A 27,481-nucleotide genomic window follows, 5' to 3' on the forward strand; every position below is an offset into this window, starting at 1 on the left:
GTCCTGAAAAATTTTATTAACGAAATCAAGCAGATAAATGAGGTTGTCTTTCGGTGGGAAGGGTGTATTTTAGAAGCGGCAAGGAAGGCCTCTCGGAGGAAACGGCCTTTGAAAAAGGACAAACGTTGAGATCTGTTTGGAGGGATTTCCAAAGCGGGAGCACAGCCGAGGCAAAGGGCCGGAGGCTGGCTTTGCAAGAAGGCCATCCGTCTGGGATGCAAAGTTTCTAAGATTCCGAGTTTCCAAGATTCTAGTTTCGCGGAGACTCGCATTTTCTGAGCGCCTGCAATCATCTCGGATTCGACGTGCCGCAGAGACTACCGGCTAAATGCGCGCACACGGCTCTGCTATTCCCGCAGCGCTGGGGCGGCTGGGCTTAACTTTCCAGGAGCGGTGGGCGGGGCCGGTCTCACCTGTGGGGCGGGGCTCCAGGCCGACCCGCCCCCCGGAGGAGCCGCCGGAGACTCCGGGCGCAGCCGCGGGCGGCGGGCGTGAGTGCGCAGCGCGGAGAAGCGGGACTTGGAGCCGTTCGCGGTCAGGTGGGCGCCGGGAGTGCGGGGTGGGAGTCCCGGGAGCCAAGAGGATGGAGGCGGGGGCAGGGGGTGTGAGCTGGGCCTGGCACACCCCTGGGACCTCTGGCCTGGAGACGGGGACGGGCCTTGGGGTCCCTGGACCCCCCCTGTCCCGTCCTAGGGCTCTCCCGGGTCTGGAGGCCCCGCTGGGGCCGCGCCCTCTCTCTCGGGGCGCAGGTAAACAGGCGCGAGGACGGGGCGGGGCCTGGGAGAGGGAGGGGGCCCTTGTGACGGCCCGGCCGGCTGGCAAGCTAGCGGGCTGTGAAACCGGGGTGCGCGGGGCTCAGCCGGCCGGCCAGGGGTAAGTTGTGTGGTTTGGGGAGCGAGCCATACACTCTCGCTGCAAGTGTATATGTGCGTGGATATTGGGCGTGAGTGTGCACGAGAGATGGTGTAAAAAGCTCAGATGTGTGTGATGGTGTCAAACGGTGCGTACAGATGTGAGTACAGGTTGGTACAGGAGATGGCCTGTCCGTTTAGCCCTGCGAGGGCACCAAAGGACCGTGTGAATGATGTGAAACCTTCAGTGGTGTGACAATGTGGGCGACCTCTGATGGTGAGTCTGTAATGCTGTGTGTGTGTGTGTGTGTGTGTTTGGCAGAGAGTTGAACTGTTTATAGGATTAGGTATGTGACCAAGAAATTGCATGGCCGTGGTTGTCTCTCTGATGGTAAGACTGTGGGGGAATGGCAGGGAAGTGTGTTCTGTGGGGTACGGGATGGATGTGTGGAGTGTGACTGTGATTATCGTGGTCAGCTGTGTGCTTGTGCACACGGGGCTGAGCAGGTGAAGGAAGTGTGCCATTTGGAGGACGTGTGAGTGTGGGGGACGTGTGAGTGTGGGAGGTGTGTCAAGGACACAGTCCGAGTGATGCATGGCTGTGGTCGAGGTGTGCGTGTCGCTGTGAGCGGTACTCTGAGGCCATGTCTAGAACAGTCGACTCAGCTGTTTGAGGTTGTGCTTGATGTTGTAGGAGGTTGTATACGTGAATAAGGGTCGTGGTTGTCAAGATGACTTAATGAACTGGCGTGGTTGTGAGTTTGATCGTTTATAGGACTTGCGTGTAAGGTGTGAAGCTGTTAATAAGTCTGATGTGATATACGCATACACATGTACAGCGTACATGGAGATCGACATGTGTGTGAACACACATACATGGGGAAAGAAGGAGATTCGGGGTGGAGAGCCTGCCGTGTGTAAAACCCCTGGGGTTACACACCTGTCCTTGCTCTGTGTCTGAGTGGATGTGATTGTGAGCATGTGTGCAGGTGCAAAAAGCACTGGGCTGCTTTCGGGGATGCCACGGCTGGAGTGAAGTCAGCCTGCAAGTCTGTGCATGAGAACATGGAACTCCGTGTGTCTCCACCGCCGTCTGTGCCGTGGGCACCCGCTTGTGAAGGTGTAAGAGCCAGCATCGGGTCATTTGCACATTCGTGTATGAAACTCTAGTGTGTGTGGCTGGGCAGGGGCGGTGGAGGAAGCGAGCACGAATGATGACAGGTCCACTGCGAGTCCTGGAAGCCGGCAAGGGAGGGAGGCGTGGGATGGAGGGCTGGCTGCTGGCAGGATGCGGGGGTGTGGGAGAGGGCATGTGTCACGGGCGCAAACGTTCAAGGAGACAGTCCGCATGGGAGTGACTTGGGATTTGGTTACCTTTTCGCAAGTGAAGAGGGGTGAGGGAGGAGATGTTTTATTTGTGTGTTGGCTTTTATTTTTTGAATTTTTATTGATTCACAGCGTTGTGTTAGCTTCAGGTGTATAGCAGTGATTTGGTTGTATTTTATCTTTATTTTTCACATTGTTTTCCACTGGAAGTTATTATAATATATTGAGTATAGTTCCCTGTGCTATACAGTAGATTCTTGTTGGTTATTGATTTTACATATGTATATGTTAACCCCTAATTTATCCCTCCCCACCCTCTGCCCCCTTTGGTAACCATACGTTTGTTTTCTGTCTGGCGTTTTCTTTCTTTCGTTTTGTTTGTTTTTGGCTGTGCTGGATCTCCCCTGTTGCGTGGGCTTCTCGTTGAGGTGGGTTCTCCTGTTGCAGAGTACAGGCTCTAGGCGCTTGGGTTCTATAGTCTCAGTTCCCCGGCTCCAGGGCGCACGCTCAGTAGACGTGGTACACTGGCTTTTTGCTCTGCGGCATATGGGATCTTCCCGGACCAGGAATTGAATCTGTGTCTCCTGCATTCTCAGATGAATTATTTACCACTGAGCCTCCAGGGAAGCCCATGGCTTTTATTTCTGAAAGGAAAATGTACCTGTGTGTTGGCTTGTGTTTTTCAGAGGGGAGTGTATGTGTGTTGCTTATTTTCCTTTTTTTTTTTTTTTAATGCTTCTTTATTTGTTTGGCTGTGCCGGGTCTCCATTGCAGCACCCGGGTTCATTAGTTGCAGCATGTGAGATCTAGTTCCCTGACCAGGGATTGAACCCAGGCCCCCTGCATTGGGAGAACGGAGTCTTAGCCACCAGGAAAGTCCCTACATATGCTGTTTCTGGAAGAAGAATATATGTGTGTGTGTGTCTGAGTTAGTGCATTGTACTAGGTTGTATTTTGAAAAGAAAACACGGATGTGAGTGGGTGTGTTGAGTTGTATTTTTAAAAGAAACTGTGTGTGTGTTGTATTTCTGAAAGGAGAATGTGTACTGTTGTATTTCTGAGATGGAGTGTGTGTAGAGGCATATTTCTGAGAGTGTGTCTTGTGTTATACTTGAAATAACGAAGAGTATGTGTCATATATTCGAGAGGAGAATGTGTATAGTGTGGTTTTAAGACAGGAGGGTGTGCGTGTGCTGAGGTCTGTTTCTAAGAGGGGAGTGTGTGTGTGTGTCCCAGAGACATCATCTCCAGACTCGTTGACCTTGTCACTCCCATACAACCCCATGGGAGGGTCCCACGTGTGAGACCCTACCCCCCACCCATTACCATCTAGGACTCAGACGCTCAGCTGTCACACAGCCCGTGTGACACCCCTGGGCCATGCCTTCCACACGTGTGTCCCAGCACGCCTTGGGCTGGCCGGGCCTGCCTGCAGTGGAGGGTGGAGCCAGTTTCCTCTGGTCTGTCAGCTCCTCGGGTCCCCAGGAATCGCCACACGTGGGGACCCTCCCTGACCTCCCCAGTCCCCAGGCCTCCTCGGTTTCCTGCACCCCAGCCCCGTGGCCCTCTCCTCTGCCCCACCCCACTCCCAGTGGTCTGACTGGTTCCCAACAAAAACACCCTGAGAGTGAGCTCACGGAGAGGCTGCCGCCTCCACACGTCCCGCCCCACACGCCCAGCAGGGGAGGGCACCTCCGGTCCAGGTCACACAGCCGGACCGGCCGGGCCAGGGGATCCAGGGTCCTTGGGGTCAGGAGGGCTGACCAGGTGAGCTGAGGGCAGGTGGGCGGCCATGGGATGGCTGCTTGGCCGCCTGGGTTAGTTCTACACGGGAAGGTTTGGGAGTTGTCCTCGGGGCCAGGCCCCGGGACTGAGGACAGGCAAAGGAGACCAGAAAGTTTCCAGCTGCGGGCTCGCCAGGATGGGTGTGGGACAGGTTGCCGGCTGCAGTGAGCAAAGCATGGAGGCAGAGGGCTGGCCTGGATGGGCGGATGGGGCGATGGCTGGGAGGGGACATGTGGCCCAGCGACGCGGAGGCTGAGGGGTGGGCTTGCCTGGCCCCGGCAGTGACCACCAACCCCCCACCCCGCTCCCGGTCACCTCCAGGAGCAGCCATGTCCGTGCAGGTAGCGGCCCCGGGAGGCTTGGGGCTCGGCCTGGAGCGCCCAAGCCCCGAGGAGCTGGTGCGGCAGACGCGACAGGTGGTGAAGGGGCTGGAGGCCCTGCGGGCAGAGCACCGGGGCCTGGCCGGGCACCTGGCGGAGGCCCTGGCGGCCCAGGGCCCGGCGGCTGGCCTGGAGCTGCTGGAAGAGAAGCAGCAGGTGGTGAGCCACTCGCTGGAGGCCATCGAGCTGGGGCTGGGTGAGGCCCAGGTAGGTATGAGGGGCGCACTGTCTGCGGGGGCATGGCTCAGGCCTGGGGGGTCGCCCAGGGGTGAGGGGCCAGGTGTGCTGGGGAGTGGTCTGGGCAAAGGGGGATCTAGGGGCACCTGGCCCGGGACAGGGAGCCTCTAGTCCTGAGATGGGATCCCTAGCCTGCAGTTGTTGGGGGGGTTCCTTCTGTGTGGCAGAGACTCCTGAACCAGGTGGGGTCCTTCCATAGAAGGGTGGGTCCTGGGCAGACTTGGGGGTTGCCCAGGTGGGATATGACATGTCCCTGTGTGTGATCTGTGTGTCTGGGTGAAATGGGAGGGAGGGGTCCCCCCGGCAGGATCGAGGTGTGGCCCCGGGACTCGCCGAGCATCCCTGGAGCCACATCAGAGGGCTGCCTGTAATCTGGGCACCCTGGGGAGAAGGGGGTGCTCTGGCTCGATTTGAGGCCCTGGGCTGGGTCAGGGCCGTCTGGCAGGGTGGGGGCCAGGCCTCCGACTTGCCGCCCCCCCACCCCTGGCAGGTGCTGCTGGCGCTGTCGGCACATGTGGGCGCGCTGGAGGCGGAGAAGCAGCGCCTGCGAGCGCAGGCCCGGCGGCTGGCCCAGGAGAACGCGTGGCTGCGGGAGGAGCTGGAGGAGACGCAGCGGCGGCTGCGGGCCAGCGAGGAGGCCGTGGCCCAGCTGGAGGAGGAGAAGAGCCACCTGGAGTTCCTGGGGCAGCTACGGCAGTACGACCCGCCCGCGGAGAGCCAGGTGCGGCCCGGCTGGCGAGACGGGGGCCCCCTAAAGGACCCCCTGACCCTCTGCAGAACCCCCACCTTCAAAGGTTCCCTGGAACCTCTGAAGAACCCGCCACAAATCTCAGACCCACTGGAACTTACTTAGAAGCCCACCCCATGCCCAGATGCCCCACAAAGCCCCAAGATGCTCCCAAGCCCTCAGGAGACCCCTGCCCACCACCTCCCTCAAGCCCTGGGGTTCAGGACCCCCGTCTCGGAATCAGACTCCCAAGCCCCGTGACACCCCACTTTCCTCCTCTGCAGCAGCCCGAGTCCCCTCCTCGCCGGGACAGCCTGGCCTCCCTATTCCCCAGTGAGGAGGAGGAGCGGAGAGGTAGGTGCAGGCTCAGCCAAGGAGGACGGGAGGCCAAGGCTGGGGAGGGGGCATCTGAGTCGCTGGACCCTGAGGTCTCTGGGGAGGATGGGGCAGGCCAGGGCCGGGTGTCAGGAGGGTGAAGCAGGTGGCTATGTGTGTGTGGCGGGGGTGGGGGGGTGGTAATGGGGCAGGTGAGGCTGGAAAAGCTGGAAACCAGGCCTGTCATGGTGACCACAGCTCCAGGAACCAGGCGGCTCCCATGCATCCCATCCCACAGGCCAGGCCTCCTCCTATAGGCCAGTGAGATGCCTGGGATTCCCATCTTGGGAGTCAGCGCAGGGGCCCGCAGTCCCAGGGGCCAGCGAGGCAGCAGTGGCTTTGGGGGGGACATGTGTCCCCTGGTGTGTGGGCTGGGGGGAACAGGAGGCCTGCAGTGACTCGGTGCCCCGCACACACCCCCAGGTCCTGAGGCAGCGGGGGCCGCGGCGGCCCAGCAGGGTGGCTACGAGATCCCAGCCCGCCTCCGGACCCTGCACAACCTGGTGATCCAGTACGCGGGCCAGGGCCGCTACGAGGTGGCTGTGCCGCTGTGCCGCCAGGCCCTGGAGGACCTGGAGCGGAGCTCGGGCCACTGCCACCCCGACGTGGCCACCATGCTCAACATCCTGGCGCTGGTGTACCGGTGGGGGCCGCCACCGCTGGAGGGCAGAGGGGGGACATTGGGCAGAAGTGGGGGGCCCTGGTGTCCTGCTCTACAGCACAGGGTACCTGCAGGGGTGGGGCGGAAGGGGACGGAGATCTGGGGAGACGAGGGAGACCCAGGCAGAGAGGAGTCGGCATGGGCAAGAGACCCCGAACAGAGTGGGGTGGAGGCCTGGGGCAGCAGAGGCTTGGCAGCCACCTGGGCATGCAGGGACCCTGTGCTAGATCTGGGAGGGGTGGGGACACCCAGAAGGGACCCCCGGGGGACGCCACCCATGCTCAGTTCAGCCAGGACCTGGCCTGCCAGCGTCAGCCCAGCCCAGAGCCCCGACTCCGGCCTAACCACCTCCCCCCGGGGCTGCTCCACAGAGACCAGAACAAGTACAAAGAGGCCACAGACCTGCTCCATGACGCCCTGCAGATCCGGGAGCAGACGCTGGGCCCCGAGCACCCTGCGGTGAGTCGGGGCCGGGAGGGAGGGTGGAGGGCTGGGGGCTGGGCGGCCTTCCCCTGACCCCCTCCCCACCCCCCAGGTGGCTGCCACCCTCAACAACCTGGCCGTCCTCTATGGGAAGCGCGGGCGTTACCGGGAGGCAGAGCCCCTGTGCCAGCGTGCCCTGGAGATCCGGGAGAAGGTACTCCCAGTCCCACGTGGCCCTTCTCCTCTGACTCTGTGGCTTTTGCGTGACCCTGATTTGTTCTTGTGACCCTGGACCTTTTGTGCCCTTCCCATGTGATGTGAACCTAGAAACAATTTGAACCTAGAGTTCCCAGTCCCCTGACTCACCACCCTTGACTCCAGCTACCAAGTCATGAGCCTCGTCATGACGGCTGCTGGCAACACGTGGCCCACCAGCCCCAGATGACCCCAGATGACTTGTGACCCCATGACCCCTAGGTCCTGGGCGCCGACCACCCAGATGTGGCCAAGCAGCTCAACAACCTGGCCCTGCTCTGCCAGAACCAGGGCAAGTTCGAGGAGGTGGAGCGGCACTACGCCCGGGCCCTGAGCATTTATGAGGCCCTGGGCGGACCCCACGACCCCAACGTGGCCAAGACCAAGAACAACCTGGTGAGGGCACCTGGGGGCGCAGCACCAGGCGGGCACCCATCGTTTGACGGGGCCTTGCCCTGCAGAGAACAGGGGCCCCATCTCTGCCCAGCACTTGAGGGTGCCCCATGGGGCTGGGCTTCCACACCAGTGAGGCTCCCCAGCTCAGAGGACGTGGAAGGGTCGGGAAACTGGCAGGTTGGTGGGGGCCAGAGAACAGCTCCGGGCAGAAAGACGGCCAGAGACACTGGCCGGGAGCAGAGAGCGTTTGTTGAGCCAGGCCCACTTCTCAGGACTTTCCCTGGACTGTTTCCTCAAGGGCCCTGTGAGGGAGGTGCTCCCACTGCCCCATTGTGCAGATGAGGAAACTGAGGCACAGAGAGGGCTGTCACCAGCTCAAGATGGACTGGGGAGCAGGCCCCTGCTCAGAGCCAGCAGGTCACCTGCCCTGTGGGAAGCAGTGGGCTCAGGCTCCAGGCCCACTCTGCGGTCGGCCAGGGGCCTGGAGTGTGGGGTGAGGCCGGGCTGCTTCCTGGGGGGGGCCAGGAAGGAGGTGCCGGGTGCGGCGCCTAGATGAGCCAGGATCACCCAGGCCATGCCCTCCCCGCAGGCCTCAGCCTACCTGAAGCAGAACAAGTACCAGCAGGCGGAAGAGCTGTACAAAGAGATCCTCCACAGGGAGGCCCTGCCCGCCCCGCTTGGTGAGCCCCTGGCCCCTCCCCTGCCCCAGGGGCTGCTCAGCGCCCCCCTCCACAATGTCCCCATCTGTCCCCAGGAGCCCCCAACACAGGCACCACCAGTGACACACAGCAACAGGTGAGGAGGGCTTTGTGCGGGCTCCCGGGGGAAGGGGGACCCAGGTGGCAGGGGAGGCTGACCGGTGTCCCTGGCGCCCTCCCCAGACCCTTCGTCGGAGCAGCTCCTTCTCTAAGCTCCGGGAGTCCATCCGGCGCGGAAGCGAGAAGCTGGTCTCCCGGCTCCGAGGCGAGGGAGCGGCGGGGGCGGCCGGGTGAGTCCGCCCCTCTCCCCATCCTGCTCGAGGACCACGTGTGGCTCCCGCCTCCCCTGCGACACACAGTCAGGCCCGGTGCCCGAGTTTCTCAGGGTGGGAGCCAGACTCACTGCCGCGCCCCGTTCTGGGCAGGATGAAGAGGGCCATGTCGCTCAGCATGCTGAACACAGATGGCTCGAGAGCACCCGAGAACCAGGTGAGGGGACCCCTGAATCGGGTGGGACAGGCCCAGAGGCCAGGGGAATGGTCAGGCTGGCACTGGAATGGATCCCCAGACATGAGCACAATGGGTTTTATTTGGGTAGATGCAGGGGGATGGAGGAGTTGGAGTCGGGTAGGGACAGGAAGATGGGCAGACAAGCAGGCCGGCGGCATAGCCCCGCTGGGCTGGGGCAGCCCCATGTCCCGCCCTCACCCGCCCCGTGCCTGTCCCCAGTTCCCCAGGCAGCACCTGAGCGAGGCCTCGCGGACCCTCAGCGCCAGCACCCAGGACCTGGGCCCCCGCTAGAGGCGACAGGACCACGTGGCTGCGCTTCTCAGGAGGAGCGGGAAGGGTGGGCGAGGGGAGGGAGTCCTCTCCTCTCCCTGATGGCTCCCCTCGGCTTGGGCCTCCCTGAGCTCCGCTCCTGAGATTAAAGGCTGTAGATCTGGCAGCTAGAAGATCTGCCTGAGGTGTCCTATGGGGACCTCCAGGCCCCTCCCGGAGGCCCCTCTGAGCACCCGGACCAAGGCTGGCTAAGACTCAGGCGTCACGGCCCCACCTGGCGCTATAGCTGCTGGGCAATCTGCTCGATCCTCCGCAGCGTCTCCTCTGACTCCAGCTGCTCCAGGCTGAGCAGGGACAGGCCCAGCTGGTCCTCCTGGGAGTGAGGAGAGGGGGTGTCAGCTGGCCCACACCCCCTACAGGGCTCGGTAGTGACACAAGGTGCCACCCGGGGGCCCAGGACAGGATGCTTGAAACTGAAATGCCCAGTTAACTCGGGGCCTCCCATCCCTGTGAACGGAGGACAGGCCCAGGGACAGAGGTGGAAGAGCGCAGGCCTGAGGCGGAGAGGGCTGGCCTCCCACAGCCCCTCCGAGGAGCTCGGGGCCCTGCTGGGCACACACCGGCATCAGGAGCCCTCAGCTCTCCCCGAGCTGCCAGGCACGGGGTGGCACGCACACAAACCTCCCTGGCTGGGGCAGGGGCTCAGGGAGAAAGCCCAGGGGTCTTCCTGGAAGAGGGCTCACCCGGTGGAAGGGCTGTGCCATCTGCCTCAGGAAGTACTTGGCGACTTGGACCCCCTCGTCGACGGTCAGGTTGAGGTTGGCATCCGTGAGGTGCTCCTGGATCCACCGGGGTAGCTTCCCCCGCTTGTCAGCCCGAGCAAACCGCTGGTGGTGGTGGTGGGGGTGTCAGGACCCTGGTGGGGGAGCCCAGGCACCCGCAGCCTGGCCCTCCCCCTCCGGCTGGCGGGGGCCCTGAACCCGCCCCACCTTGTCGGCAAAGACCATCAGGCCATAGTCCGTCTTGCCCCTGATGGCCCGACCCACACACTGGGCAGCATGGCGCATGGCATCAAAGGTGAGAAAGTCATTCTCACGAATCTGGAACTGGTCCCGAAGGTATTCCAGCCGTGCCTGTGGGTGCAGAGATGGGGGCCAGGGCCCTTCCTCGCACTAGCCGCAGGGGAGGCCTTCACGTCCGTCCATCCGCCCGCCCCCCGCGAGGCTCACCTTGAGAATGCGGCTCTGGGTGTACACGTAGGGCACCCCGAACATGATGACGGCCCGCCCGTAGTGGTGCACTGTAGGGCGAGGGGGAGCGAGAGAGGGCTGACTGCGCGGGGCCCAGGAGCTCTTGCCGTCAGAGGGGGTCCCCAAGGGCCCTGCTGGGCACCCAGGGATGGAGGGAAGGGGAGGCCCGTGTGTGTGCAAGATGGTGGGTGGTGGGTGAGGTCCCCTAGGGGAACAGAAATGGCCACACAGGGGCAGGGAGGGCCGAGTCCACTCACCAAAGTCGATTCCCTCGGACACCTTGCCTCGGGCCACCGAGAGCAGGATGGCCCCGCGGCCGTTCTCGCAGGCCTGGGGAGGGAAGGCCAGGACACAGACGCGTCACCAGGGAGCTGTGCGGCCTCCGGCCCCTCTCTGCCCAGACTCCCCTTGTCCCCACAGTATCCACCTCCTGGTACTTCTCTAGGGCGACGCTGGTCTCAGCCCCATCCTGGGTCTCGATGAAGAGCAGCTTGTTCCTCTGGATGTTCTCCAGTATGCCCTTCGGGGAGGACACGGGGAGGTAGGGATGTGGGCGGTGGACGGTGGGTTCAAGGACGGGGGTGTCCTGCTTAAACTCAGCTCTGCCACCGACTACCCTGCGACAGGCCACCCCTGTCCCCTGGGGACTGGGGGAGGGTGGTGGCAGGGTCCAGCCTCACTTCTTTGGAAAACCCCGTGATCCCAGGAGGGAACTAATCCCCATCTTTTGGACAAGTGGGCAGGCACGTGGCCCAGGTGACCAATCAGGATGCTCCATCCCCAGCTTGTGATTGGCGGGGAGGCTGATGTAGGCCAGGCAGAGCCAATCAGAGGCTGCCTTGAGCGTTCACATTTGACACATAAATAGACTCATGGTTCTGATCAAGGACAGATGCGTGACAGACCAGAGAGACAACACAGAGGGCCCAGAACAGCCCCCAACACAGCGACCTGTCACTGTGCCACTCAGTGTGGTGGGGGGAGCTCTTCAGTAAATGGGTCTGGAGCAACAGATTTCCAAATGGGAAAAAAAACGAACCTCGACTTACAGCCTACACAAAGATGAACCTGCAGTACCTCACAGAGCTTAGATGTGAAACTTAAGACTACAAAACTTCTAGACGGAAACACAGGAGACCATCTTTGTGACCCTAGGGTAGACAGAGGTTTCTTAACTAGGACACAAAAGACACTGAGGACGTGGGGCGCAAGAGGCTGACACTGTGCAGAAAGAGCCTGAGGACGAGGTGTCGTCCTCGTGCATGACGTTCCCACACACTCCCTGGTGCTCACATTAGCCGCGTTCACTTGTCTCACCCCAAAGCAGCGCTTGCTCTAACTTACCCGAGAGCGGGGCTCATGGTTCAGAATCATATCCTATCAGGGGCCCAGTGCCCAGCTGTGGTGAGCCCCATATCCAGAATGCCCCATGACCTCGCCCACACACTCCCCAGAAGGGACTCCTCCAGGCTCTTCGCCCCAGTCTCTGTTCAGCCTTAATTCTCCAGAACCTTCCTCTAACGGCACAGCACCCCACTACAGTCAGACCTGCTACCCAGGGTCTCCACACCACGCCGTAGGAGCTGGAGGGACAGCTGGGGGTAACCCCCCCAAAAGAGCACAGAGGGAAGCAGGAACCCCTCAGGTGGGGTGTGGTCAGCCCTCCTGAGGGGCACGCCTCTGAGGAAGGGGCACAGTGAGGCCAGTGATGTCCTAGTTCTTAACCTGGATTTGGGGGCACAGTGAACACAGTTCTTTAAACTGTTCTCTGTGTTTTATACACTGTCTTGTCACTTACAATACACGCCACCATTTAAAACAAGAGGAAAGAAGCCAACAGGAACGAGCCAAGAGCTCCGGTCCGAGCGTGGGGCCGGAGGCGGGCGTACCTGCTCGTACCAGGAGGCCACAGTGCTCTCCATGTACTGGTAGCTGGTGAAGAAGGCCACGATGCCGTCAGGGACCACGGCGGACATCTCCAGCAGGAGATTTCCATAGTTCCGGATCACCGCTATGAGGGGTCAGAGGTCAGACCGTCTCCTGGCCTGGGTTCTCCTCCCCACTCCCCATCAGAGCTATCTTGTCTGAAACCTGGGGTTCCTAGAAACCCCACTGCCAGCTGTTCACACGCATCCCAATTCTCCTTCCAGACTCATGGGAGGACTGACCCTTGACCCACCAAAGTTAGGTGTGGCCATGTGACCTGCCACGGCCAGTGAAGAAAGGGCTGTGTCACTTCCAGGTGAGGAGCTTTACGAGCCAGTACACAACCCACCAGTACACAACCTCCCGTCCCATCTCGCCAGCGCAGTGATGTGTCCGATGGCAGAGGTTCCCAGAAGGGAGAGATTCATGGCGGGCCCCCACCAACCCACAACGGCACGTAGCGTAGGCAAGAAGTAACCTCTGTGTGAAGCCATTTTGATTTGTTACGGCATCCATGACCCGGCTCATGCTGACCGACCCACCTCCCCTCTTGGGAGCCACACAAACCACCCCCTGTGGGAACCATACCAATATCTTCCCGGGTCTCAAACTTGGAGCTGATGGCCACCTGGTCATTGCCACGGCCGATGATCTGGAGAGAGCACGAGGTCGTGATGAGCACACGGGCAGCAGCCACCCGTGTGTGCCCATAGGCTGCAGGCTGGCGCTGCTGTGTGCTTTTTATAGACAGTGTCACCGAGTGAACCCTCAGCTACCCTCTTATCCGCGGGTGCAGACGAGTCACCTCAGGCTCACAGAGGGCGAGTCGCCTGCCCAAGGTCACCCGGCAGATAGACAACAGAGATGGAAGTGACCCCAGGTCTGTCCGTGTGTCTCACTAGCAAGGACCCTCTAGTCTGCCCCAGCCTCCAGCCAGGTGGTTCCAGGAAGCTGCCCCTCACGCCACCAGCAAAATCACAGAAGCACCGTGTGGCAGAGGGTCCTTACCAGCCACAAGCCCTGAAGGGCAGCTCCGAAAGCCAAAACACTCAGGAACTCCAGGTGCTCAAGTCTGGCACAAACTCATTTGGTAGCAAGAGTTGCCCCCCACAGAGCCTGTTCAGTATGCTGACGGATCTCCCTTGGTCTGACTCATCAGAATGTTTGCTCAAATATGATTTTCACTAGAGGGATTTGCTCAGACCCCTTGGGAGTGTTTAAAGTCTGGAAAATTCTCAACTCTAAAACACATCTGCCCAGCAACTTCAGAAACGCCCAGGACTGAAGGCCCATGTTATGAGGTTCATTTTACAGAGAAGAGGACCGAGGCCGAGTGGCAGGGTCACTCAGCAAGGTCACTGCCAGACGACGGGCCAGGTAAAACCCCATTAACCAAGTAGCAGGCCCTGGGCCACAAAAGCCTATCACACTCACTGTCTCACTGAATCCCCTCAGCCACCCTGGGAGATCAGAGGGGGGATGTTCCCATTTCACAGATGAGAAAACTGAGGCTCGAGGAGTCAAACTCAAGCCCAGGCCCGTCAGAACCCAGAATCTGTGCCCTCAGCTGCCTGAGCAGTGGAGAGGAAGGGCGGCCCTCGCTCCCACCACCCTCCCGGCCACTTCCCCCACGCACCATGGGGCAGAGGCAGACCCGGGCCAACGTCATGGTGAAGGTTGCCATGGTGACAGGGTGGAAGTCCAGGATCTTGGGGTAGATGTCCAGTGGGGACAGTGTCTACAGCGGGGACAGCAGAGGGATCTCAGCAGGACTGGGCAGGAATCAGGAGCCCCCCGAGGAGGGCTGGAGCCCAGAAGGGAGGGTCCTCACCCCAGATGTGATGATGACGGACTGGAAGCGCTCAAACACAGGTTTGATGGCCAGTGAGGCATCCATGCAGCTGTGGGGAGCAGACCAGGGTGGTTAGGGCCAGGCTGTGGGGGCCAGGCCCCTGTGGTCCGCTGATATCCTCCCTGGGGTGGGATCTCACCTGAAGTGCAGGATGGGGTTGGCAATGGTCGGGGTCCTGTCATCGAACGGCTCGATGATAATGGTGAAACCTACAGGGGGTGGGCATGACTCCTTGAGGGCCAGTCATGACTCCACCCACTCAGCCACGACCCCCACTTCTCCCTCCACTCGTCCCCCTCCCATCACGTTCCTCAGTGAATGGCACCAGCCATCAGAAGCCCAAAGCTACAACCCAGGCCCCTGAGTCCAATATACACTCCAACCTGCCCGCCCCTCCCTTGGGCCGACACCTGTGTGAATGTTCACAGAGGACCCTGAGCCAGGCACCAAAGGCTCACCCCTCACCCTCCAAGGCCCATGGGGACCCACCACGCCCCTCCAGCCTTCTCCCATCAGCTTTCTGTCTAAGCGGTCAGGAGGCCAGTCAGCTCTGCTCTAAAGTCCAGCTGCCCTCTGACCGCTTCCGCTGCCCCGCCCAGACCGGCCGCCATCACCCCCTGCCTGGCCCACCGCAGTCGCTCCTCATCCCCACTCCCTTCACAGAGGCCAGAGGATCCTCGAACTCAAATCAGGTCACATCTCTCCCTGCTCAGAAGCCCCCAGGGCTCCCCATGTCCCTCCCAGGGTCCAGAACTGTCAGGGGGATCCTGTCACCCCGACCTCCTTCCCTCTGTGCTCACGGGCTTCCTGCTTGACTTTCAAAACCACCAGGGCCACACACACAAAAGAACAATCCCACCAGCGTCAGTCCACCCCAGGGCCTTTGCACTTGCCCCACTATGGAAAGCTTCCTGAGGCGGCTGGCTCCTGGTCATTCAGAACCCAGCTCAAATGTCAGCTCCTCAGGAAAGCCGCCCCGGTCACCGCAGACGCTGTGTGCGTGCTCCAACACAGTGACGTGTTCATTTCTTGTGAAAACTATCACTTTCTGGAATTATCTTCCTTACCCACATTTACATCTTTGCTACCTGTCTTCCCTGCTAGAATTTAAGTTCTGGGAGGTCAGGAATGAGGTCTTTCATGGTTCCTGCCATTTCCCCAGGGCTGGGCCAGGCCCATTTATTGAGCAAATAAACGAATAAACGCATCCACGTAATCAATTTCACTTAGCAAAGATTTTTTTAAAATATCATCATGTCCTCTGTGCCAAGCCCTGCACTAGGACACAGCAGTGATCGAGACAGCCCTGGCCTCACCCTCTCAGGACTCACAGTCCAAGGATGGGGACACAGAGCTGTCCCCAGAGTGACCACTCTGAGTGGGAAGGCTGGGACAGGGGAGCCTAAAGGAGAGGGCCTGGCCCAGCCTCGGAGCCGGAGGGGCTTCCTGGAGGAGGAGGAGATGTCTCTCCTGAGCCAAGAACAGAGGGGTGACGGGGAAGACAGTTGGGAAGATGGGGAAAGCTGTTCTGAATGTTCTTGTACATTCAGGTACAAGAATGTGAGGTGTTGGTAGACGGAAAAGTGGGGAAGAGAGGACAGACAGACCGAGAGAGAGGATGGGATGGACAGAGGGACAGAGGCAGAAAGAAGATTCCAGTGACACTTGCTGCCCATCGGCCCCAGGGTGGGGACGGGCTATCTTTCTGCCAAGGCCGGGCCATCAGACAGGCTGACCTAGTTTGCTGGATAGAGGAGTAATCCCCGGGGATGAGACTGAGCCCTTGGCAGCTTAAAGCTGATGAGCTGGGGGCGGGACGCTCCCCTGTACCCTCCCGGCAGGCTGGAAATCTGAGCGTCCTCTCCCCAAAGCCCCACAGACCAGGCACCAAGTCCCGGCCTCTTCACCTCCCACAACTCTCTCCAGCACCCCTCCCGCCCTGGCCCAGCCTCTGCCAGGAGAACCCTCTAAAGCGCAATCTGACCCTGCCTCTCCCTGTTCAGAACCTGCGATGGCTCCCCAGTGCCGCTGGGAGCAGAATGACCACCCCCTCACCCACCCCTCAGGGTAAGCGGACCCCGCAGAATCTCTCCCTCCTCGTCTCACGCCACTGCCCACCCCCACCCACCTCCATCTGCAGCCAGAGGGAGCCTTTGAAAATACCCACCTGAGCACAAGGCTCGCTCACTCAAGGGCTGTTCGTGGCTCCCCACTGCCCTCAAAATAAGGCCCAGAGCACTTCCCTGGGGGTCCAGTGGCTAAAACTCCGCACTCCCAACACCGGGGACCCGGGTTCAATCCCTGGTGAGGGAACTAGATCCCACATGCCGCAACTAAAGATCCTGCATGTCACAACTAAGAGCTGGCGCGGCTAATAAATTTTAAAACAAATAAATAAAGTCCAAACTCCAGAGCCCAGACTGTCCAAGTCCCAGCAGCGACCCTCTAGGCCCTGCTGGATCCCAATTCCAGCTTCTGGGGGCTGGCAGAGGCAGGAAGAGGCGAGCTCACCCTTGGCATAGGTGCTGACGAGCGTGGCGAAGTTAGCGAGGAGGGTGAGTGGGGAGAAGTCAGTGAGGTCCGAGATCTCCAAGGTGTACAGGAGGGAGCGGAGGCGCTCGGCGCAGAACCTGGTGGGGTGGGGGGCGGGCAGGTGAGGGAGGCGGTGGCTGCAGGCTGGACAGCCCCCTCGTCACCGTCAGAGCACGTGCTCACGCGCTGTCTCCCCAGCTGCCTGGCAGTTCCGGGAGGTGAGGGTCTGGGTCACTCTATGTCCCTACCTTGTACCACTGCCCACCACGGTGGTGGGGGGCGGGCGGCGCGGGGCGGTGGGCAGCCACAGGAGGGCACACAGAGCAATAATCTCACAGCCCAGAGTCACTGCCCAAATTCTTAGACAGTAAGGAATCTGCCTGCAAGGCAGGAGACCCAAGCTCGATTCCTAGGTCGGGAAGATCCCCTGGAGAAGGGCATGGCAATCCATTCCAGTATTCTCGCCTGGAGAATCCCATGGACAGAGGAGCCTGGTGGGCTACAGTCCAGGGGGTTGCACAGAGTCAGACATGACTGAGCGACTAACACTCCAGAGTCACACAGTCCTGTCACATGAGGTAACGCTCTCATACACAGGTTCTCAATCAAAAGGGGCGACCCACGACCACCCCCAGCATCCCACGGTCAACACGTGAGCCCTGCATAGCCACACAGTCGCACACTCCCGCCCGGATCTCCACAAGGTCTCAGCCACAGTCCTTGGTGACACAGTATGAGAGTTCCACACGCTCCCAGACGACGGCCTCACACAGCCTCACCGAGCCTGACACAGGCTCTATCGACGGCACACACCCAAGGCCACCCAGCTCCAGGCAGGGACAGGCTGTGCGTGGAGCGGGAGCACCCAGCTTTGGCGCCAGGGAGACGGTCAAGTTTAAAACCTGCCTCCTAGGACTTTTCTGGCGGGCAGTGGTTAAAACACCCAGTGCAGGGGGCCCAGGTTCAAGCCTTGGTCAGGGAACTAGATCTCACATGTCGGGCAGTGTGCCCAAGAAAAATAAGAAATAAAATGAATAAAACCTATCTCCTGTATATCCTTTCTTCCAGTCTGCCTTTCTATCCCCGAGGCTCGATCAGACAGCCCCTCTGTGTTCCTGTATCCCCCAGGACTCCACCCCGTGACCCCGAGCCCTGGACTGTCCCTGTCTGGGACGGGTCTGTCTCCCCAACTGGACTGTGAGCCCAGGAGGGCAGGGCCAGGGCCGTCTCCAGCACTACTGTGTCCCCAGCACAGAGCAGGCCCTCAGAACACGGACCCTGTGACTCAGATCTCCTCTGTCCTCACAAGTCTCTCAGAGCAGCCAGGAGCCTCAGAGCCCCACTGGCCGGGCTTCCGGTCACAACCACACACAACGCCGTGTGGCTTCCCCTCCACGGGACACAGCGTCCTCACTGGCAGCACGAGGCGGGGACACTGTGTTGAGTTCCCCGGACGTGGACTGCAAAGCGCTTGGCTCATCGTCAGCGCTCTAGACCGGGTGGGTTCCTGGGGTCGCTGCTTTGTCATTAAACCACCACAGGAACCTGGGGGTAAAGGGGCTGACCCTCTACCCCTTGCACAGAGGAGGAAACTGAGGTTCAGAGAAGACCAAAGACTGATGCACAGCAGCAAAGGAAAAGCAGAGGAAGCTCCACGCCCACTGCTAAGTCCCTTGATCACTGGCCCTGCCTCCAGACTGCACCGAGGGGCTGGCTCCTGCCCAAGGGCTGGGGGAGCAATGAGAGGCCCTGGCGGGAGGAAACAGGGAGTGGGGGGCCCACAGAATTTTCTCCCAGCTCCCACCCCGCTGGCCCTCATCAGGAGACCCTCTCCAGGGCCGCTCCCTCCATGGCCTGGAGTGAGAACACCCCTGAGCACTGGCCAGGGCCCTGGGGTCTCGCCCCGCCCCCTACCCCTGCACAGTCTTCCATCACACTTCTCGAGGTCAGTTCTCAGATCATGGCTACTGACACCGGTGACACGGCGACCCCGGGCGCCCACCGCCCACCCCCGCCAGGACCCCTCCCACACCCAGCCCGGGGCGGGGGGTGGGGTGGGGTGGGGGCCGCACCTGAGGGGCTTGCGCTGGATGCAGACGCGCTGGGCCAGGCCACTGAGGAAGGCGGGCGGGCTCTCCTGGACCACATGCTGCACCCGCAGGCGCCACTTGACGTACTCCAACAGGCGGCGCAGGAAGCCCAGGAAGTGCTCGGCCGTGCGGATGGAGCCAGGCACCGCCTCTGCGGAGAGATGGGCTCAGCCGGGTGCGGGGTGGGGCGAGGAGGGGGGCGCGGGGGCGGGCGGAAGGGGGGGGCGAGGCGGGGGCACGGCTCACCCTTTAGCACTTCGTCAGGCAGCACGGGGTTGGCCAGGTGGGCATCGGTCTCCCGGGCAGCGCTGGCCTCCCGAAGCCCCTCCACCAGGCGGCGGTACTCCTCTCGCAGTCGCTGCTCGTCCGTCTCCTTGATTCTGCGGGGAGTCGGGGTGTGGGAAGAGCTGGGCCACTTGGGGGGCAGGCCAGGCGCCAGGGTCTATGGGCCGGGGGACCCCCACCTGAGCACCGTCTTCTGCAGGGTCTCCAGGTTGGCCTGGCACCGATCCAGGGTGCGGCGGGTGAGGTTGACGCTCATGGAGTCGATGCAGACGTTGTCTGGGGGCCAGAGAGAGGGCCGGGCTCAGGCAAGCCGACGCAGCAGCAGCGGAGGGGCCACCTCGCCTCCTGCCCCGCTGTCTGCTCACCGATGTTGTGGGCCTCATCAAAGACGACCACGGCCTTGCGGGCCAGCTCCTTGGACACCAGGTCAGCAATCTTGGGGTCCAGCAGGTAGTGGTAGCTGTAGACCACCACGTTGGCGTGCAGGATCTGGGGGCCGGCGGGGCAGGGTCACCCCAGCCTGCCTGCCAGCGCCCACCCCCAGGGCCCTGCCGCCTGGTGGACTCCACCAGGTCACATCTGTCCCTCCCAGGCCGGCAGAGGTGAGGCAAAAGGAGGGACACAGACATGCAGGCAGAGGCAAGGAATAAACAGAAGTGAACAGGTAGAGACAGACTGACGAACAGATACAGGCAGACCAACAGGGAGATCTAGGCAGGCAGAGAGACAGACGGTGGGCAGCCTGTAACCCTCCCACCCGCCTGTGGCCCCAGTGCCTCCTCACTGAGTATCGGGCCAGGAAGTACGGGCACCAGCCCTGGCGCCGTCCCACAGCCTTCAGGTCATCCAGGTTGTAGATGCCCGTGGGGAGGGGCACCTGGCGCCCGTGGACATCAAATTCCTGAGGTGAGAGGGTAGCTGGGGGTCAGGGGGCTTGACTATTACAACTCGCCCTCCCTTGCGCCCCGCTGCCCGGCAGGTACCTCGTAGAAGCGGCAGTGGGGCAGGCTGGAGTCCCGCTGGTACTGTGCCCGCACGTACGATGCCGTGAGGCTGTGGCATTTCCCGTCCACGTCCTTCCCAAAGCGCAGGGGCGTCACCTGCGGGCCGGGGAGCATCTGAGCACTGGGACAGGCCAAGAAGCCCGAGCACGCCTGGAACCCAGGGCTCAACACCTGATGGCTGGCGGGGTGGGAGGTCATCCTATGAGATGACCAGGGTGGGACTCGGGCGTTTGTGGAAAACTTGTCCCGAACCTGCTTCGTGATTAAACAGTTAAGACACCTGCAAACTTACTGCAAGGATGCAAGAGTGGCCCAACTGTTGGGCTCTTATTCTTTTTAAAATGTTAAATCCTAGGACTTCCCTGGTGGTGTAGTGGATAAGAATCCGCCTGCCAATGCAGGGAACACAGGTTCGATCCCTGGTCCAGGAAGAACCCACATGCGGCGGAGCAACGAAGACTGTGTGCCACCACTGCTGAGCCCACGGGCCCAGCGCCTGTGCTCCACCACGAGAGAAGCCACCTTGACGAGAAGCACGCACCACAGAGAGAGCAGGCCCTGCTCGCTGCATCTACAGAAAGTCTGCACGCAGCAGTGAAAGCCCAACACGGCCAAAACTAAATAATAAAAGGAACAAAACATTAAGCCTTGTGCAATGTCAATTATACCTCAGTTTGGTTTTTTTTAACATTAAGGCTTGAAGAACCTTCAGCATGTAGATTACGCTTTATCTTTTAAAATGCTACAACAGCCAGAAACCTTGGCAAGGTCTGAGAAGCAGAGGAAGTTCTGATCGCAGTTTGAGACCTTCCTTAGCCCTGCCCTGCTCCAAACCCTCCAAGGCCCTGTTGGCGGCACCGTCACAGCCCAGGGCTGCCCTTCCTCCCAACGAAACTGTTCTCTCCCCAAAGTGAGGGCTCTCAGGCTGTGGGCCCCTCCCTCTCCCATTTCATCAGCTGCAAAGACTGTGCTGCTTCTCTCTCTCTCTTTACATTTTATTATTATTACTTTTAAGAAGCAATACAGGGACTTCCGTGGTGATCCAGTGGTGAAGATTCTGCGTTGCCAATACAGGGGGTGCAGGTTCGATCCCTGGTCGAGGAACTAAGATCCCACATGCCGTGGGGTGCAGCCAAAAGACAATGAATAGAAACAGGTACCAGTATGTCACATGAGGCACACAAGGTTAGATGTGTCATAGATGCTCCCACAGAAAAGTATTTTAAAACTCTGAAAACTTTCGCTAGGACTGAAGCAGAGAGCTAATGGCAAATCTACTTTGAAAAACTCATTTCAGTCCAGATGAAGACTACAGCTATGCTGGTAAGTCCTTCCAAGGCAGCAGGCACGTGGAGGGAAAAAACCGAGATGGAAATATCTGGCGCAACCTTCAGCCTTATCCAGGTCACTATACAGTTCTGGAGACAACTAAGACACCGCCCTGAAATACAGTATAATACTGCTTATGCCCTTACCATGTTACCAGAAAACCTACTCTAGCTCATTAATTCTCAACTTCTTACTATCCTAAGGGGGACAGAACCACCCTTTGCATGTGTTCTGGACACACCCATGCAGCGATTTACTACATGGTGCCTCTTCATTTATGGCTCTTAATTTAAAGTCCTAAGTCAAATTCTTACTTAAAAGCAAGCATCTCAAGGGACTTCTCTGGTGGTCCAGTGGCTAAGACTCCTAGCTCCCAATGCAGGGGGCCTGGGTTCGATTCCTGGTCAGAGAATTAGACCTCACATGCTACAACTAAAACCCAGCACAGCCAAGTAAACACATAAATAAATAAAGTGACCTAGCACAGTTGGCCCTCCTGATCTGCGGTTCCCAATTCCACAGATCTGAAGTGTCAACTCTACATTACATGACTTACACATTTTATAACTATAAGTCTGTCCTTTTTGACTGTTTCACTCATTTTTCCCAGCCCCCACCTCCTTGCCCAATCTTATCAACAACAGTATGAAGCAGGTAATTATCCCCATTTTACAGACAGGCGGACTGAGGCCCAGACAGCAGAAATCACCTGTGCAAGAGTATATGGCTAGTACGTTTCAGAATCAGGAAAGCAGGCCTGCCGGACTCCAGGAGCTACCTTTTCACCTCTCCTAGGCTGGGGGAAGTGGGAAGGCTCCCCGGAGGAGGTGTGCCTGAGCCATGAATGATGAGTTGGCACGTGATGAGTGAGAAGAGAACTCTGTGCGCGGCCCCTGCACATCTCCCTGAGAGGTCTGGTCTGGGTGGGGATCTAGAACTCCCAGTTGGATGGAAGTTTCCTCAACCCTGACGCTTAGGGAGAGAGGAGGAATGAGCACTCACCTCGGGATGAATACACAGGTTCTTCCGGGAGCTCAGAGCCAGCCCCAAAAATGGCAGCTTCTCGCCCTCCTGTTTCTCATAGAAGCTGAGTAACTTTCGAAGTTCTTCAATCACCTATTACAGATGACGAGGGAGCAGGGAACTGGCCTCAATGAAAAGTCCAAGCCCCTGTCCAGGCAGGTTCTAGCCCCTTCCCCAGCTTCCCACAGGCTCAAAGCTGACGGTAACCACCAGGGGGACAGATGGGTTAGGGGAGAGTGAGGGCGGGGGGCTTGGGATAGCCCAGGGCTCACCTTCTCAATCTCAGGCACAGTCCTCGAGCAGTAGATGAGTTTAGTCACCTCCAGGGGATACGCCTGCCGACAACCATGGGCTCAGCCTCGGCCCCCGTCCAGCCTCCTCCTCTTGCCCCCTCCTCCGGCCCAGGGAGTCACTTACCCGCTGGTACGCCATGATCAGGGCCAACAGGGACACTGTCTTCCCAGTGCCTGAGGGCATCTCCAGGACTCCATGACCCTGTTTGTGGTGGGCAGGAGGGACATGACACAGGCACTCAAAACTCCAGGGACACAAACTCTGGGACCCTCCCCCAAGAATGAAACCATCTTGGAATAACAGGACAAAATAGCAGTTAGAAATCTAGGCCTCAGGGGCAGTGGGTTTGAACCCCACTTTTGCCACTTTGGTTGAGTGGTCTTAGGCAAGACCTCTCAACCTCTCTGAGGACTCTGTATCTCTAAAAATTGGCCTACAGTGGCGAAGACTCCGAGCTTTCACTACCGAGGGCCCAGGTTCAAACCCTGGTCAGGGAACTATGATCATGCAAGCCATGCAGTGCAGCAAAAAAAAAAAAAAAAATAGGGGTTGGGGGTCTAATAAGCTCTTCTTCATCGCATGACTATGAGGATTAGGGACAAACTGAGGGCTAAATATTTAGTACAATATCTGATATGTATGTATGCTAAGTCCCTTCAGTTATGTTTCTTTGCGACCCCATGACTGTAGGACTATAGCCCGCAAGGGTCCTCTGTCCATGGGGTTCTCCAGGCAAGAATACTGGAGTGGGTTGCCATGCCCTTCTCCAGGGGATCTTCCCAACCCAGGAATCTCCTACATTGCAGGCAGATTCTTTACCGTCTGCACTACCAGGGAAGTTCTATCTGATACATCGCGAGCCCTCTCTTTTATCAAGCACCCCCACAGCACTTAACTCTGTGCCTGGCACTGTTACTAAGTGTCTTACATCAGAGTATCTCAACCTTGACTCTCTTGACATTTGGAGGCCGGTAACACTTGACTGTGGGGTCTGTCCCCCACTGCGGCAGCAAATGTGGCCTCTACGTACTAGAGGCCAGTTACACCCCTACTCCACTAGTACTGACAACTGGGAATGTCTCCACACTTTGCTGAATGTCCTCTGGGGGTCAAAATAGTCCCCAGTTGAGAACTTCTGCCTTCCTTAGTGAATGAACCCCTGCAGCCCTCATTAATATCAAAGTGAAAGTAATGAAAGTGTTATTCAGTCCTTTCCAATTCTTTGCAGCCCCATGGACTGTAACCTGCCTGGCTCCTCTGTCCGTGGAATTCTCCAGGCAAGAATACTGGAGTGGGTTGCCTTTCTCTGCTCCAAGGGATCTTCCCCACCCAGGGATCGAAGCCAGGCCTCTTGCATTGCAGGTAGATTCTTTACCATTTGAGCCACCTGGGAAGCCCCATATTAAGCTCCTGCTACTGCTAAGTCGCTTCAGTCGTGTCCGACTCTGTGCAACCCCATAGATGGCAGCCCACCTGAGGTAGGTACTATTACTATGGCTATTTACCAAGGTGAAGACTGCAGAGGGGAGATTAAGTGATTTACCCAAGGACACACTGCTGTGGGTAGCCAATTCCTGAGTCTCTATATGCCTAAGCCAACCACGGAGCAGTTCAGCCTTTGATAAAGGTCAGCTGATGCTATTTTTAATTACTATTATTTGAGATACCAAGTTTGGCAGCGCTGGCTATCACAAGGACCTCAGATTTCTAAACTCTAGACCAGGGGTCCCCAACCTCCAGGATCTAATGCCTGATGATCGAATGTCTGATAGACCCGATGTAATAATAATAGAAATAAACTGCACAAAAATGAGTCTGAATCCCTCCGTCCGCAAACTGTCTTCTCCAAAACTGGTCTTTGGTGCCAAAAAAGTTGGGGACCGCTGCAATCTCAGTCTTAAACGCGCGTGTGTCAGCCCCACCTCTCAGGTGGGCAGCGGCGAGCCCGGCCCACCCACCTTGGCATCCAGCGTGCGTTTGAGCTCCAGCATGTACGAGAACTGCTCCGGGTAGATGTAGTCGTAGGGGAAGTAGACCAGCAGCCCGTCCACGTTGAGCCTGGAGGCGGGGGCTGCCCGATCAGTCCTCCGTCCCCTCAGCCCCTCTCCAGCCCCCACACTCCCCTACCGCCGGGCCGAGAGCGGTTGCCGCCGAGCACCGGCCGGCTGGTCCGTCCCGCACATCCCCCCAGTTCTCTAGCAGCCTCCAGGTCCCTTCGGCATTCCCTCGCTGGCCCTCCCCGCAGCTATCCCCACCCCAGCGCGGCAGCCTCCCTTCGCTCCGCCGGGACCCAAGGCCTGACCACGCGTCCCCGCATCTTCCGGACCCCCACGCCCGCTCGCGAGCCGCGAACCCAGGGCCCCCCTCTCACTTCATGGCGCCGGTCGCGGCTTGAAGCGACGTCGGCCCGCCTTCCTCATGAATATTCAGGAAAGACAGGCTCCTCTGGGCATCCTCGAGGCGCTGCCCCACCTTCTTCGCGACGCCATTGGCTGAACCTGCCCGTCACTCCCCGACAGGAGCGACGTCAGAAGGCACAGTGCGCGTGCGCACGGCAATTGCGGGAGGTGGGTTCCGGGGGAGGCGGTGCCGGAGGCATCGCGGAAGATCGCCGAGTACCCAGAACGAAACGTTGATGGAAGAGAACTGAGAGAATCGATCTCATCCGCTGGCATTCGGTCTTCCCGCGTCTGTCCAGATTACCTGAGCAGCGAATGCATTCTCAATTTTATTCTATTATATTCTTGGTTTTAAGAGGTACTTCTCCCTTTCCCCCCAACTTCAATAAAGTAACCAAGTCTGGAATGGGAGAACCCAGAGAGGGTCAGAGCCTGGGGGATCATAGAGGGCTTACCTGGGAATCTTCCCAACCCAGGGGTCGAACCTAGGTCTCCCACATTGCAGGCGGATTCTTTACCATCTGAGCCACCAGGGATGCCCTGTGCTGTACCTAGTCTCTCAGTCGTATCCGACTCTTGGCGACTCCATGGACTGTAACCCATCAGGCTCCTCTGTCCATGGGATTCTCCAGGCAGGAGCTCCCAATTATCATGTCCCGTGTATTTGCGCTTCCTGACTTCCGATGCACGCAGTAGTAACCGCAGCTTGCAGCAAGCAGAAGCGAGCATAAGCTGGGAACAAGAGCTTAGTTCCTGATCAGGAATTTAACCTCTGGATCTCAGAAACCAGAGGCTAGGACCTGGATTCCCAGTCGTTGCCTGCCGTGTTAAGAAAAAATTCGGGGGAGGAGGCAGAAGTTAAAGAGAAAAGTAAAAAGTTTATTGGAAAAGAAGAGTACGTGTGGAAAGACTCAGGGGCGAACTCTGGGGTTACACCTTTGGGAAGTTTAAATCTGTTGTCAGGGGGCAGTTTTCCAGATCTTGGTCTTCCTTCAGGCCAGTCATCTTACTTTGTCCCCCCTCCTTCCCCTGAGGTGCCCACTCACCCCTCAGCCAAGATGAATCTGGAGGTGAAGTCTTCTGGGACCAGCAAGCCGCATTATGGCCTGGAATTATCCTCTGACTTTTGACACACCCGGAGCCTTTCTGCCGGCATGGTGTGTCTCCCTTGTCCCAGAAAGGGTGGGGGAGGGAAGCGGAGATCCCTTAATCCTTTATTCAAACAGTGTTTTGCCCCTCTTTGTCCTTGCCAAGATGATTATCTTAAGGTGTTTACAAGAGACAAAGACAGGCTATTTACCCTGTATCTGTTGTTACTTCCGTTTCTGAGGGCAAATAGGAGGCTGATTTTAAAGGCCTAAACTGGAGCCCACCTATCTCCTGTCTCAGGAAATGCTAACAGAAAGCTAGTTGTAAGGATCCAGCCTGAAGCCCACTTCTTCCTGCCCCATGAAATGCAAAAAGGAGGCCAGTTGTAAACGTCCAAACTGGAGCTCGACTGTCTCCTACCTCATTCCCAGTTTGTTCTGCTGCATAGTCCTGCAAGGAGCACCACTGCGGCACGCCTTAAGGCTGAGGGTCATGTGAGCAACCTCACTAACTGGCTCAACACCCAGGCCACCACTGCCACCATTGTGAGTTCTACTAGCTCCCTAGCCCCTATTTTCAGAGACTTTACCTGACTTTGGGAGTATATTTTCATTTGTATGACTGTGATAGAATGTCCTTTTTTTTTTTTTTTTTTGGAATTCTTTATTGGATTTGTTACAATATTGCTTCTGTTTTTGTGTGTGTGTGTGTGTGTGTGTTTAATGTTTTGACTTTTTGGCCACAAGGTATGTGGGATCCTAGCTCCCCTACCAGGGATCCCTCCCCACACCCCCTGCCCTGGAAGGTGAAGTCTTAACCACTGGACTGCCAGGGAGGTCCCTAAATGTCCTGTGTTGGTGTAAGTGTCATTATCCCCACTTAGGAAGTGAGGAAAGAGTCTCAGAGAAAAACTTGCCCATGGCTTGACAGCTAGGCCAAGTGCTGCTCCCCATCCCTCCCTTAGCCCCACCCTGCCCCCTCTGGGTCATTGCTGTCTGGGATGGCTGTCTCCCCTACTGGACTGTGAGCCCCAGGAAGGTAGGGCTGAGACTGTCTTGGTCACCAACGTGTGTGCCTTTTGCCACACAGTAAAGAGTCAGACACGACTGAGCAACTACGCACAGCACAGCACCGGGCATGCACGGAGCGGCGGCTCAGTGAATATACGCTCAACTTTCTTTCAGTCTGCCCTCCATATCCACGGATTCAGAAGCCACAGATACAGAGGATGAACTGTCCTAGGGCATTTCTTTGCTGGGCTTCAGTATTCAGAGATTTTTGGTATCTGTGCGTAGGGGGCGGGGGCCGCATCCAGACCCAGTCCCCTCCACTTATACCAAGAGACAACTGTATTTTCAGTCTGCTGTTGGTCCTCACTGACAGTGAGGACCTAGTGTATTCCATTCCTTAGAATCCTCAGTACAACAAGCCCAGGGTCAAGGGGAGGGCTTACTAAAGGGCCTCAATACCGGGAGGCAGGGGTGATGGACAGCATCTTAGGATGGCCGCCTCCT

General features: G+C 58.7%; 2 protein-coding genes across 4 annotated transcripts; one reads left to right on the forward strand and one right to left on the reverse strand.

Moving 5' to 3' along the window:
* KLC3 (kinesin light chain 3) lies at positions 1–9,067 on the forward strand. 2 transcript variants are annotated; one of them, XM_086353132.1, is made up of 13 exons: positions 1–539; positions 4,284–4,549; positions 5,070–5,300; positions 5,591–5,660; positions 6,105–6,324; positions 6,714–6,801; positions 6,878–6,979; positions 7,243–7,416; positions 8,006–8,096; positions 8,171–8,211; positions 8,298–8,404; positions 8,540–8,603; positions 8,844–9,067. In XM_086353132.1, exons 1-13 carry the CDS (start codon positions 329–331, stop codon positions 8,913–8,915), a joined length of 1,737 nt encoding a protein of 578 aa, XP_086209258.1. In that variant the 5' UTR covers positions 1–328; the 3' UTR covers positions 8,916–9,067. The 2 variants fall into 2 exon arrangements, with proteins under 2 accessions (XP_086209258.1, XP_086209259.1); XM_086353133.1 differs by lacking the exon at positions 1–539 and adding an exon at positions 3,818–3,944.
* On the reverse strand, positions 8,686–24,888 carry ERCC2 (ERCC excision repair 2, TFIIH core complex helicase subunit). 2 transcript variants are annotated; one of them, XM_086353131.1, is made up of 23 exons: positions 24,851–24,888; positions 24,438–24,537; positions 22,603–22,680; positions 22,458–22,520; positions 22,165–22,278; positions 19,813–19,929; positions 19,614–19,730; positions 19,195–19,318; positions 19,009–19,105; positions 18,791–18,924; positions 18,527–18,695; positions 16,434–16,552; positions 14,062–14,131; positions 13,902–13,971; positions 13,707–13,808; positions 12,659–12,722; positions 12,034–12,155; positions 10,572–10,664; positions 10,402–10,474; positions 10,124–10,194; positions 9,884–10,027; positions 9,638–9,781; positions 8,686–9,267 (listed from the first exon to the last, which is right to left on the reverse strand). In XM_086353131.1, exons 1-23 carry the CDS (start codon positions 24,853–24,855, stop codon positions 9,175–9,177), a joined length of 2,283 nt encoding a protein of 760 aa, XP_086209257.1. In that variant the 5' UTR covers positions 24,856–24,888; the 3' UTR covers positions 8,686–9,174. The 2 variants fall into 2 exon arrangements, with proteins under 2 accessions (XP_086209257.1, XP_086209256.1); XM_086353130.1 differs by having other exon boundaries at positions 24,735–24,888.
* Positions 24,889–27,481: the final 2,593 nt, after the last annotated feature.

The sequence above is a fragment of the Bos grunniens genome, chromosome 18, assembly GCF_055505025.1.
Source record: "Bos grunniens cultivar Pamir isolate PY7600 chromosome 18, Bosgru_T2T1.0, whole genome shotgun sequence".
NCBI classification, from domain to species: domain Eukaryota; kingdom Metazoa; phylum Chordata; class Mammalia; order Artiodactyla; family Bovidae; genus Bos; species Bos grunniens.

Coding starts and splice junctions, on each gene's coding strand:
- KLC3 (XM_086353132.1), top strand. CDS start 329: ATGCGCGCACACGGCTCTGCTATTCCCGCAGCGCTGGGGCGGCTGGGC. Junction 540..4,283: donor TTGGAGCCGTTCGCGGTCAG/GTGGGCGCCGGG, acceptor GGTCACCTCCAG/GAGCAGCCATGTCCGTGCAG. Junction 8,604..8,843: donor CGAGAGCACCCGAGAACCAG/GTGAGGGGACCC, acceptor GCCTGTCCCCAG/TTCCCCAGGCAGCACCTGAG.
- ERCC2 (XM_086353130.1), bottom strand. CDS start 24,796: ATGCGGGGACGCGTGGTCAGGCCTTGGGTCCCGGCGGAGCGAAGGGAG. Junction 19,731..19,812: donor CCCACTGCCGCTTCTACGAG/GTACCTGCCGGG, acceptor CTCTCACCTCAG/GAATTTGATGTCCACGGGCG. Junction 13,972..14,061: donor AACCCCATCCTGCACTTCAG/GTGAGATCCCAC, acceptor TGCTCCCCACAG/CTGCATGGATGCCTCACTGG.